At 44.1% G+C, this 12,636-nt stretch overlaps 2 protein-coding genes across 2 annotated transcripts in view; one reads left to right on the forward strand and one right to left on the reverse strand.

Moving 5' to 3' along the window:
* The window catches only part of LOC309360977 (vomeronasal type-2 receptor 26-like), a 34,578-nt gene that overhangs the window by 15,917 nt on the left and 6,025 nt on the right, over positions 1 to 12,636 (reverse strand). The window contains exon 2 of the mRNA XM_081895988.1: positions 1,449 to 2,244. Within this exon, the coding sequence (XP_081752114.1) occupies positions 1,449 to 1,675 (227 nt within the window). The 5' untranslated portion in view covers positions 1,676 to 2,244. The remainder of the gene's footprint in view (positions 1 to 1,448; positions 2,245 to 12,636) is intronic.
* The window catches only part of LOC309360943 (uncharacterized protein), a 49,931-nt gene continuing 37,359 nt past the window's right edge, over positions 65 to 12,636 (forward strand). The window contains exon 1 of the mRNA XM_081895948.1: positions 65 to 182. Coding sequence (XP_081752074.1) covers positions 170 to 182 — 13 coding nt within the window. The 5' untranslated portion in view covers positions 65 to 169. The remainder of the gene's footprint in view (positions 183 to 12,636) is intronic.

A 12,636-nucleotide genomic window follows, 5' to 3' on the forward strand; every position in this document is an offset into this window, starting at 1 on the left:
GAAACTGATATTCATATGATTTATCCTTTTACATTAATATCAAACCTTTTCCTGTCTTGCATAGAACAAAAATTTGGAGACCACTGCTCCATGACAGGAGCTTTGATGCAAACAGCACACAGAGCTGTTTAACAGTGGAACAGACTCCCTCCGAGGGTGACCATGTGTCATGGATGCTTCAGGTGAGATTCCTCTGGGTCCCTTCCATCTCTACAACTCTGATTCTTTTCTACTGTGATTCTATGAGTAAGAAATGAAGGCACCCCTCAAAATGTGTGTTATAGTGGGAAGTGGCTCCAGAGCGGCTTTTGCTGCAGTGGTCTTTGGTTTCTTCTAAGGGTCTAGAGTATAGCTAGATGAGAGACAATTTTATTGAAGGAGGAAAAGCACCAAATACATCAGTTCCCTTTTAGATACAAATGAGGCCTGATGGCTTTCAGGTTTGAGTGTGTGGTAAAATTATAATTTTGCCATGTTTGGATCAGTGACTTCACCAGTGAGGACACCCCCTGGTTATTTTATATAACCATTTTATTTGAAGCATATCTTTCCTGCTTTCACCCATAAAAATCCACCCATTTTCAAGAGTTTCTTAAAACGCTTTTATTTTTTAAAAAACAGTGAAAGAAAGGCAAAAGTGCTGAGATTGGAGGAGGAAACCTTTAATGTAGCCCATGGTGGGCTGTAGGTCTCCTGTGGTATTGTGTCAAGAGAACTGTGCTAAGGTTGTTCACAAATGATCCAAATAGAATAAACATAAAATAATTTTGGCAGCTTGGAAATTGCTAGAGTTTCATGCCTCCCTCTGGGATAGGAAACAGGTACCTATGGATTCCAAGTGAAGAAATATCAAACATCTCACTACTTAGAAATGAGACCAGTTGTGTATGTGAAAAAAGGAATAATCCGTTTTCACATTATAGAGACCTGACTCCGCGAACAGGGAAGTCTCCTGATTCATATTATTTTTTTCATCATTTCAATTAAAGCACATCTTTCCAGCTCTTCAGCCACCAAAAGTCACCTAGAGGATATTAAAATTCCATTTGTAAAACTGTAACATTCGTTAACGACAGTTTCTGAATTGTCCAAATGGAATAATATTGAATGAAACCTTTGAGCCTGGGAAATTGCCTGAGTTTCATGGCATCCTGCAGGTGGGAAAATTCAGTGCATCCTTTTGAACCCTGACCAGATTCTTGCATTCTTCTAAAAGCAACACAGAATCAAAGGTAGGAGAGTGTTTCACTAAGGAAGACCCAGAGAACATGGAAATAGGAGAGGTTTGGGTGGAATATTTTACTAGACCCTCCCAGCTCCCAATGGTCAGGGCAGGATAGTCCTGCAACATCAGCCCTTGTCTCCCCAGCCGTGAGAAAGGGGCTATTTCCTTGATAAATAGGAGCCACTAGAAGGACTGGAGGACCATGAAACTGTGAAGTACATACACTTCAGTCCTGGCGAAGGGTGTCTGAGAAAAGTTGTATGGAGTTTCTTCATATAAACGTTTTGGAGATATGATCCCACTGATGAGAAAGTGTCCAGGCCGGTAGTAATTGCGAGCATCCATTTGATCCCTGACCAGATCCAAGGGGCATTTCGCCTTGTGGTTCCCGCAGGCTCCAAAGGGCATCATGAGCAGCAAAAGCTGCAACAGAAGGAGCAGGAATCTCATTCTGGCTCTGCCTCCTCCTCCTCTTACCTGCCAAGGAGCTAAAGCAGAAGAACCCAAAGACTCTTGCAAGACCAGACTGGGTGGGCTTTCCCAATCTGGGTGGTTTTCAACTCTACCTTCAGAGCTAGGAAGCCTAAGGCAGGCACACCCCTCTTTTGCCAGTTCTACAGCTTGACTCAGTCTGTCTGCATCACAGAATATATTATCTGCACTAACTTTTTCTTTCCCAGACACAGCACAATTAATATTGCCATGCTACTTTCTGAGGCTGATGTAATCTCCAGAAATATCTCCTGAGCTTTCAGAAGATGAGATGACTATAATTTTGATTGGAATAAGTTTCACCACAATAACTCTCTGAAGTCTTGAATGGTTCAAGTAGCAGGTGCAGAGCTGGAGAAAAACATGTTGGACAGAAGTCAAGGGGTGTGTTTGGGAGAGTTGGAAGTTTGGCCTGAACTTTACTCACAAAGACCAAAGAAGGAGCTGGATCTGACCATGGCATGTATACCCTTCCCCTTTTTGAAAACAGCAATCCACGCAGATGCTGATTTCGACTGTGGAGAGACCTGTAAAATATCATTGTTAGTCTTAGTAATAGTAGCCTACTCCCCAGCATTTCTCCGATGAAAATAGGAACATCCCTTTCCATAATAATAATTTTACTATTTATAACCGCGGGCTTTTTTTTCCTGGGGGAACTCTCTCCAATGCAGGAATCTCAACTAAAGCATCCATTAGAGATGGGCATCCAACCTCTGCTTAAAAACCTCCAAGGAAGGAGAGTCCATGGTGGGATCCAGCTGCAGGACTCTTACAACATGATTTAAGAAAGCTCTATGTACTTTAACCTTCTCATACCACCAACATGCATGCCAAGCATATCTATTGTCATGACCTTCTAAAACATCAGGCTTTTTTAAAAAATAACATCCCTTCCCTTAGCCAGCATAAACAGGATGCCTCATAATATAGTCTTAAATCTAGTAGGGAGAATCTCCTTTTGTCTTTAGAATCTATCAGCAAATTATATTTTATTCTTGGCTTCTTCCCTTGCCAGATAAATTTTGTAATATCTTTCTGCCATTCTTTGAAGTGTCCTGGATTGCTGATCAAGGGTATTGTTTGAAATAGCATTCTTGGCAATACATTCATTTTGGTTAATGATAAAGGTAAAGGTAAAGGTACCCCTGCCCGTACGGGCCAGTCTTGACAGACTCTGGGGTTGTGCGCCCATCTCACTCAAGAGGCCAGGGGCCAGCGCTGTCCGGAGACACTTCCGGGTCACGTGGCCAGCGTGACATCGCTGCTCTGACGAGCCAGAGCTGCACACGGAAACGCCGTTTACCTTCCCGCTGGTAAGCGGTCCCTATTTATCTACTTGCACCCGGAGGTGCTTTCGAACTGCTAGGTTGGCAGACGCTGGGACCGAGCAGCGGGAGCGCACCCCGCCGCAGGGATTCGAACTGCCGACCTTTCGATCGGCAAGTCCTAGGCGCTGAGGCTTTAACCCACAGCGCCACCTGCGTCCCATTAATGATTAATGATTAATGATACCCTTCCCAATTGTGCTAAATTCATTCTTCCACATTCATTCTTTTTCTTTATTGCTCTCCTAGCTCTTCTATAGTTATCCTTAAAAATATTTATGTTCTTAGCTGTTTTTACTTTTATTTAGTTTAAAGCCTGCTACTTCTCCAAACTTTAGAATCTGCTCCAAGACCCTGCTAGCCACAGGGTCTTCTACAGTTACCACAAGGTTATACCAGATGGGCGGGGTATAAATGCCTTAAGGTTATATGCTTTGTAACCTACTGTTTTCCCTTTTATTTCTTCATCTGATCTTATACTTCTGGCCAGGGTCTCTAAAACTAAAATCAACAATAGTGGTGACAGGGGACATCCCTGTCTTGTCCCTTTCATTATTTTGCATTTTTCTGTTATTACATTATTTACTATCAGAATAAATTGCGTTGATTCCTCTATGGAATTAATGTGGTTTGCCAATATGTCTGCAAACAGTTTGTAGTCATTATTTAATAGAGAGATGGGCCTAAAATTTTTGAATGATAATAGATACGTATTTTGTTTCAGAATCCCTATAATGTAAGCATCTTTCCAAGCATCTGGCACTTTCCCTATATTTAATATTTCGTTCATTACATCTTTTAGTGGTTGTGCCAGATAATCTTGTAGTTTCTTTAGTACTTTGCTGATAGCCCATCTGGCCTTGGAGTTTTTCCCATTTTGAATAATTGCCTGTTGTAGCTCCATCATGGTCATAGATGCATTTAATGAACTGAGTTTCTCTTTTACAATTTTTGGGAGGTTATTCTGCTTTAAATATTCTTCAATATTATTTATGTTCTCTTTACTGACTTGATACAGTTCTTAATAATACCTTACATATTGCTTTCTTATACCTTTTGGGTTATTTTCCCTTCTATATTTAGTTTTTTTATTAAGTTCATGGCCTGCTTCTTCTTTAGCTGCCACGCCAGCAGTTTGCCTGGCCGGTTGGCAAATTCAAAAAAATTCTGCCGTAGCATTTTAATCTTCTATTCAGTTTCTTGATTTACCAGCACCAATTATTTTCATTTTCAATCAGCTCTTCCAGCAGGTCTGGGATTTTTTTGTTCTCTCATCTTCTTTTAGAAAGCATTTTCTTGAATGAAAAAGCCCACATTACTGCCTTACTTGCGTCCCAGATAACCTTCAGATCCATTCCTTGATTTAAGTTGAACTCAAAATAATCTTTCAAAGCTTTTTCAGCTTTAAGTAAAATTGTTTGGTTAGCAAGAAGTCCATCGTTTCGTCTCCACCTGAATGATGTGTTTTTTCATCTTTTAATTCAAGTAGTAATTGGATATGATCCGAAAGTGTCCTTGGTCATATCTCTACTTTTTGTTGTTGTTCTTAATGATAATTCATTGGATATCCATATTAAGTCACTTCGTACAACAGATGGCTTTGGTTCTGAAAAAAAGGTGAATTCTCTATCCGCCACCCTCCAGATCTTTCATAGAGGTGCCACACAAAAAAGGGCCTCAGGTGAGGATTGCAGGGTCTGTGAAGGCCTTCTCTGCAATGAACCCTGTGTTGTGGGATAAACTTCACTAGAGCTAAAGGGGACTCCTGCGGAAATTGTGCTCTCTCTGCTAGTTTCAATGTGATTGTTCGCAAGCACGTTCATGAACACTGACTTTTAGGACATTTTGAGTATCTATGGCTTTTGTGGATTTTAAGAATGTATTAACCTGTCTTTTGTATTAACCTTAATCTGTAAAGCTCCTTGTTATTTTATATGCACTCTATATAAATGCTTTAATGTATTACAAAAAAAGCCTGAATAGGAATTCTAGTCTACATGAGATACACGCAGTGCCCAAATCATAAGAGGACAAAGTGAATAGGACATCTTAGCTTCATGGTTTCTTAATGCTGGTGCTTTTCCCTGCCATTCCAGCTTCACCCTTTCTTGAGAAAAATCCGGTGTCTGAATACTTCCAGGGGCAGGCTGTGCTTGGATGAGAACTGAGAGCTGCCAGCGGACTTCAAAATATTGTGAACTGGGTGATGTCTCCCAATAAGTCTTGTGACCTTGTGAAAATTGGGAATATAAGGAGAGAGACAACTGCTGGCATAAAGTTCACCATTAACCCAGAAGCCATTGAGTGGAACAAGAAATTCAACAAGGTAGGGGGAATCACAGAGGGAGAAGGCTAGGAGATGCTTATTATGCTTTTCCTTGAACAACCACTGCAAAGTGACCATGTCAGGTTGACCAATGATGTCTTGACCGTCCAATAACAGCTGCAACCACCACTCCTTCTTTCCACAGCAGCTGAGATAGGAGGGGGAGTTGGGGTGCTCAGAGAAAAGTTGGGGTGCTCAGAGAAATGACCATATCAGGTTGACCAATGAGGTCTTGACCGTCCAATAACAGCTACAACCATCACTCCTTCTTTCATTTTTTTAAAAAAATAATTTTTATTCATTTTTCAAACACATAATAAAAAACAAACACAACACAAAACAAAAACATACACAACATTAAACATATATAATTTCATAACCTTAATTTCATACACCTTCTTTCCTCCGACTTCCCCATACCTCCCTTTCGCTGCATCCTTATTCCGCGATTCTTTAGCAACCCTTTGGTCAATTTGTCTATTAGTTCCCTTTCATTAGATTTCCTTAAACTTATTAGTTACAGCTGTAATTCTCTACTTCTTACCCCTTGACATCTTAACACTCCTCAATTTTACAACAGTTTTTAAGATATGTTTTGAATTTCTTCCAGTCCTCTTCCACTGTCTCTTTCAACAGCAGCTGAGATAGGAGGGCAATTTGGGATGCTCAAAGAAAAGATAGAAACCAGAGGTCTTTAGACAAGACACAATTTATTTCAGGTCTAAACTGAGAATTTAAGAATTTTGGACAGAATCTGATTGAATGGACTATGCAATTAAGAAGAAAAGGGGAAACGCTTAGTAAAAATGAACTATTGGGCTTTCATTCATGCAGAAGGATGGGAAGTAATTTATTTTAGAAATGATAATTACTGATTTTTTTGATTTTTTAAAATAATTTTTATTAAGTTTCCATTTACCAAATTAAACATATCATACCAATTTGTCCAAATTGTATCAATACACATCATAAAGTCCAAATGTTTTCCAAATTATAAATTTTTGTGGGGGATACCCATGCTTCGCGATCGGCCAGAGTCCAATCATCTATATTTCTGCTGCTTTCATGTTTACAATGATGTTTTCAGTCCCATCTTCTCAACTCTTTGTCGTTACTCATTTTCCTTTTCTGTCACTGAGTTCTCTCCACAAGTGGATTGAAAGAAACAATCTTGTTTATATCTCTGTGTGGGCTTTGTAATGCTCTCTCGTAGATCTCTCACAGAAATCCAATAGTCCAGGCCTTCATTCAAGCAGACATCGTGATCTTGCCTCCGATGAAATACAGTCTAAATGTCCGCTCATTAACTTTCCAGACCCACTGCATCGTAAATTAGTCCTCCAGGAGGGTAATAGCCTTTCAAATTTACAATCCCAAATTGATAACCAACCCACGGCTCTTCCTCCCTAAGACCATATATCATGCAGCGAAGGTCTGCCTGTCCATATCAAGTCACATTTCTTGCTGTGTCACAGAGAGAGCCTCTTTTCTTTTCCAAATCTTTCACAGAATAAAACCTTTAATTCATATTATTTTCCTCCCACACAGTTCATTTTTAACCCCTCTTGCAACTTAGTCGTTGAGACGATTCTTTAAGGGGGAGGGTTGTTAAATTAATCACATGAAAAAGTAGAAAGTCTTGCCCCCCCTTTCCGTTCCATTCCACCTACCAACATGTCTGCAATTCTCTGATGTTATCTCTGTTCCTTCCATCCCGATCTTCTTCATAAATTATTAGCAGATAAAAACAGAGACGGTTCTTTAAGGTGGAGGGTTATTAAATTAATCACATAAAAAAGTAAAAAAGTCTTTCCCCCCCTTTCCATTCTGTTCCACCTACCAACATGTCTGCGATTCTCTGATGTTATCTCTATTCCTGCCGTCCTGATCTTCTTCATCTCAGTGGTAAAATTATTAGCAGATAAATACACTCCTGATCTCTCTTGAAGGATGTGCGTTTACTTCTCCGATTTTTTCTTCTTTTTAAGCAATGCAACCAATTCGCTCCTGAAAGCAGCTTCAGGGAGCTCCAAGCCTGTTCGAGGACTTTCCGCCCAGTGCCTCTCACCCCCTCCTTCATCCGAACTTGGGGGTGATTTATGGCATCCGGGCAAGGGCAGCATCTTCCCCTTCCCTGGGAAGATGAGGGAGACTGATTTTACTCCCCATAATCAGCCTCTAATTACCTCATGCAAGCTGGATAGATGGTATTGTCAGCCATCTTCCAAGGCGCCCCTAGCGGGCCCCCCGATAATTACTGATTTATTGTGGATTTTTAAAAAAATTGTGGAGTAAGCTCACTTGTAGATGTTGCAAATGGTAAAATAATTTACGTGCAGGAATTGTCAAGTTGACAGCTGATTGTTAAGGATGATAAGATTTTTTTAAAAAAAACAACACAACCCAAACCTATTGTAATATAAGGTTAACGGAAAGGAACGGCATGTGAATTAGAAATAACTAGGAAAATAAATCAGCAGTAAGAAGAAACCTTGCATGCCTCTTAACAGAGGGAAGGGAACCAATTGGTATTAAATTGGTCTTAATTTGTGGTTGAGAGATTATTCGAATTCTAAAATTTGGGAAATCACATTTCAGATTACATTGCCTGGATCTGAGACCTTGTGCACTGATGTGCACTGATGTTGAGTGGATCACCAGATTACGAGTGAGCAAGCAAAAAGTTCATCATTGGAGGGGAGAAATGAGACGATGCCAAATAGTTGTATTCCCTGCCTGCCAAACCTTTTAAAAGGAGGCATCTTATGCTCAGTCAGGAAGGAAGAGCGAGAGGCCTCCTCCTCCAACTCAGGTTCCTCCCATTCAGACCCCCATTTATAGAGCAAAACCAAGATCAGATCAGAAGACAGGGGTGTCTGGCGTGCTCTGGTCCATGGGGTCACGAAGAGTTGGACACGACTAAACGACTAAACAACAACAACAAGATCAGATGGGAAGTGAAAATAATTGACAGAACAGCCTCTGATAAAGCATTTAGATTCATTAGCTAAGATTGCATCCTACTTAGACTTTCATCTCTCCAGATTAGTAGAAAGCTTACTATATACTTATTCTTATAGCAATTCAACCTGTAACAATCCAGTGAAGGCTCCTATATAAATTTAATAATTAAAGGTCCCGAGAAAGCTGACTGGGTTATTCATGTATGCAACCACAGCAGCTAGAACTTTATATGCACAGAAGTGGAGAGAGGGAGGATTGGCTTATGAAACTGGGGGAATATGCTGAAATGGTGAAATGACCTGCTAAACATGAGGATGAATCTTTTCAGGAAGAATGGAGACCATTGATATCTTATTTGTCAAACTATCATCCATACCTGACGTCAAAGGCAGGATTTGAAATATAAGCAGTGGATTACTGAAATACGACATTGGGGCTTTTATAATTAAAACATAAAACATCTTGTCAGGGAACTGACATCTAAAGCGCCGCAGGTGCAAAGGCTCCCTGAGGTTGAGAGAGCAGTAGCAGCGGAAGAGGGAACCAGTAGAGGGCGAGCAAGAACTCCAAGGGAAAGTGAGTCGGAGGGATGGCTCAGAGACGCTTCAAGCGAAACCAGTGGGGAGGTCTCAGGACCTCCTATAGGGACACCCACACCTCGACGGAAACTGTCACGCCGAGAGGCCAGACGACGTGTTTCCGTTAAGGAGCTTTTATGTTGGAAACGTTTCCGAAAGCAGCCACTTTCGGATTCTACTAGTGATTGACGCAGCCATGCTGGAGGGGCTCCGTCACAGGCAGAGGTTTGAAAACCTGATCAAACTCTGAGGGACTTGCATTTTACGCACAAGCAGCTCATCGTCCCATCACAGCAATCCGAAAGTCATCGAAAGCCAGCTTGTGCAGAGAGAAGCAACATGAGCAACCCAGCCGGAACCGGGGGTGCAGGAGCAGCTGGAGGGGGTCCAAGCCTGGAAGAAAGGTACAGAGCGTTGGAGATCCAGTTGGCGCTGCAAACGGCGAGGCTTGAGGAGAGGAGGGCTCAGGATGCAGAAAAGGGAAAGGAGAAAACCACCCCGCTCGCCAGAAAGGTACCAGGATTGGTGCAGAAATTCGGGGGGGATCCCAGGAACTATCATGCCTTTAGAACAGAGATGCAATACGCTCTAAACTTGCAGTTTGATGACTTCCCCGACGAGGAATCGCGAGTGGCGTATGTGATTGGCCATCTCGAATCCGGGGCGAAAGATTGGGTTAGACCCCTGATGGCAGCGAATAATGAGATCTTAAAGGACACGAGGAAGTTTTTTCGTGCCATGGACCTGATGTTTTCCAGCGATATTGAGCAGGGGGTGGTGCGAAGGCAGTTAATGGCTTGCCAGCAAGGAAGCAGATCTGTCCGTGAGTACTGGACTGAATTTACTATGCTGATTCATAAATTGGGGTGGGACCTATCGGCGGAGCCCATCCAAATGCTTTTCGAAGAGGGGCTTTCTTCAACCGTCAAAGATGAGCTTTCCCGGGGGCCCAGGGCGGAGTCTATGGACCAATTAACCAAATCTGCGCTGGCCATAGGAGCGCGCCAGGAGGCGAGGGCTTTGGAAAGGCGGGAAGGGAAAGGAGACCGTTGGAGGGAGTTCCGCATTCCAGACATTCCAGAGCCATCTTTCCCGCCGGCAGAGCCGATGGAAGTTGGAACAGCGCGGGCGCGCGCAGTTTCAAATCCCAGTGAAGGGCGGAAGAAGGAGGGAAAGAGCGCCAAGAGATGTTATCTCTGCCAACAGCCAGGGCACTTTGCCAGAGTCTGCCCACAAAGAAAGGAATGGCAAGGGATGGCAGGAGCTGTTGGGGGAAAGGAAGAGGAAAGCAAGGAGCAAGTAAAAGCCAACGCCTGGCTGCCACCGTCGGGGCACAGCAGCCAGGCCAAAGAGCAATGAAAGTGCCCATGCCAGAACCTCCCAGACCTGCTTTAGTGATAGAGGTGTTACTAGAACTGCCAAACGGACACCCACTAAAGGTCAAGGCGCTTTTGGATTCAGGCAGCTCCTGTAATTTCATGAGTAAGGAGTTTGCAGCTGAGCACCAGATACAGACCATCCCTTTAAGTAACCCCTTGCAGGTGACTACGATTGACGGCAGAGAGCTGTTGGGGGGAGAAGTTAGCCAACAGACTGTCCCGATGATAATGAGAGTGGCAAGGCACACCGAACAGATAGCGTTTAATGTGGCCATCCTGGGAGGAGCGCCCATCATTTTGGGGATGAGCTGGCTGGCGCTACACGATCCGCTAGTGGGCTGGCATCAGAGGGTGGTCTCCTTTGGGTCAGCGCATTGCCTAGAACACTGCAAGGAGGGGAAGGTCTCGGGAGGAGACAGAGTCACCCTAGCGGGGATGGAAGTGATGGGCAAAGGGAAGGTGCCCCCGCAATACGCAGATCTGAGCAACGTATTCAGCGAAAGGGAAGCAGACAAACTGCCACCGCATAGACCCTTTGACTGTCAAATCAACCTACTCCCAGGGGCCCAACTCCCAGTAGGCAAGCTGTACGCCATGTCAGACAGGGAGATGCAGGAGCTGAGGGAGTTCATTGACAAAAACTTGAAGCGAGGTTTCATCAGAGAGTCCCGAGCGGTGGGGGGCAGCCCAGTGTTTTTTGTGGACAAAAAGAACACAGACAAACCGAGACTGGTGTGTGACTTTAGGGGCCTCAATGCAGTGTCGGAGCCCCTGGCTTTCCCTATGCCCCGAATTGACGACATTTTGACCAGAGTAAGGAAGGGAAAGATTTTTACAAAACTGGACCTGCGGGGGGCGTACAATCTGATACGCATAAGGAAGGGAGATGAATGGAAGACCACCATGTTTACCCCTTTGGGAGCCTTTGAATACCTCGTTATGCCCTTCGGTCTACAAGGGGGCTCCGCCTGTTTTCAAGCTTTTATAAACCACGTTCTGGGACCTTTGCTCTACAAGAACTGTGTGGCCTTTTTAGACGACGTGTTGGTGTATTCGGAAGATGAGGAACAGCATGTGAGGGACGTTCGAGAAGTGTTGGGCAGGCTGCAAGCCAACCAGCTGTGGGTGAAACTGGAGAAGTGCCAGTTTCATACCAAGGAGGTGGAATTCCTGGGGTACCGCTTGTCAGACAAGGGATTGGCCATGGATCCAGGCAAGGTTCAAGCGGTACTGGAATGGAAGACACCGAAGACCAAGAAGGACGTGCAAAGATTCTTGGGGTTTGGGAACTTTTATCGGAAGTTCATCAAGAACTTTGCCCACTTGACGGCGCCCATCACCGACTGCCTCAGCAGCAAGAAGAAATTTGTTTGGACGGGGGAGGCGGATCGAGCCTTTGAAGAACTGAAAAGGGCTTTCGCCTCGGAAGAACAACTTCTGCATGTGGATTTACAAAAACCCATGAGAGTGGAAACAGATGCATCCGACCGGGCTATAGGGGCGGTCCTTCTTCAACCGGGGAGGAGTGCGTCGGAGTGGAGACCGTGTGCATTCTTCTCGCGGAAACTGAATAAGTCCGAGAGGAATTACACGGTGTATGACAGGGAACTACTTGCCATTCACGAAGCATTCCGGAGGTGGAGACATTTATTAATTGGGGCACAACACAAGGTGCAAGTGTGCACCGACCACAAAAATTTAGAGTATTGGAGAACAGCTCGAGTGCTCAACCAACGACAAGTGAGATGGGCACAGGAATTCTCCAAATTTAACTTTGAGATTTGTTATGTGCCAGGCCCAGAAAACGTCAGGGCGGATGCGCTCTCACGCAAACCAGAATATTGGGAAGGGGAGGAGGTGATCGAAGAGAGACATGTCATCCCGGAGGACCGCTGGGTGTGTGGGGCGGCGCTGGTGGGGCAACGGGAACTGGTGGAGGAAACGGAAAATGATGAATATGCCCAGGATAAGCTCAGAGGTCTCAGGGGGGAGGGCGAGAGCCCCGGAGGTTTTGAGGAAAGAAATGGGGCATTGTATTACAAAGGGGCACTGTATATACCCGAAGGTGAATTGAGGGGGAGAGTACTCAAGCAGTTGCATGATAGCCCCACGGCGGGACATTTTGGGCAACACAAAACCATGTGGTTGGTTACCAGGGAATTTTGGTGGCCTAAGGTGAGGGAAGATGTAAGGGAGTATGTAAGAGGGTGTGACCAATGTCAGCGAGCCAAAGGGGAAAGAAGGGCGCCGGCAGGGTTATTAGAACCTTTACCCACACCAGAACGGCCTTGGGAAGCGATATCAATAGATTTTATGACGGATCTGCCAAGGTCCAAGGGGAAAA

Source organism: Podarcis melisellensis (genome assembly GCF_964234715.1).
Source record: "Podarcis melisellensis genome assembly, chromosome: 18".
NCBI classification, from domain to species: domain Eukaryota; kingdom Metazoa; phylum Chordata; class Lepidosauria; order Squamata; family Lacertidae; genus Podarcis; species Podarcis melisellensis.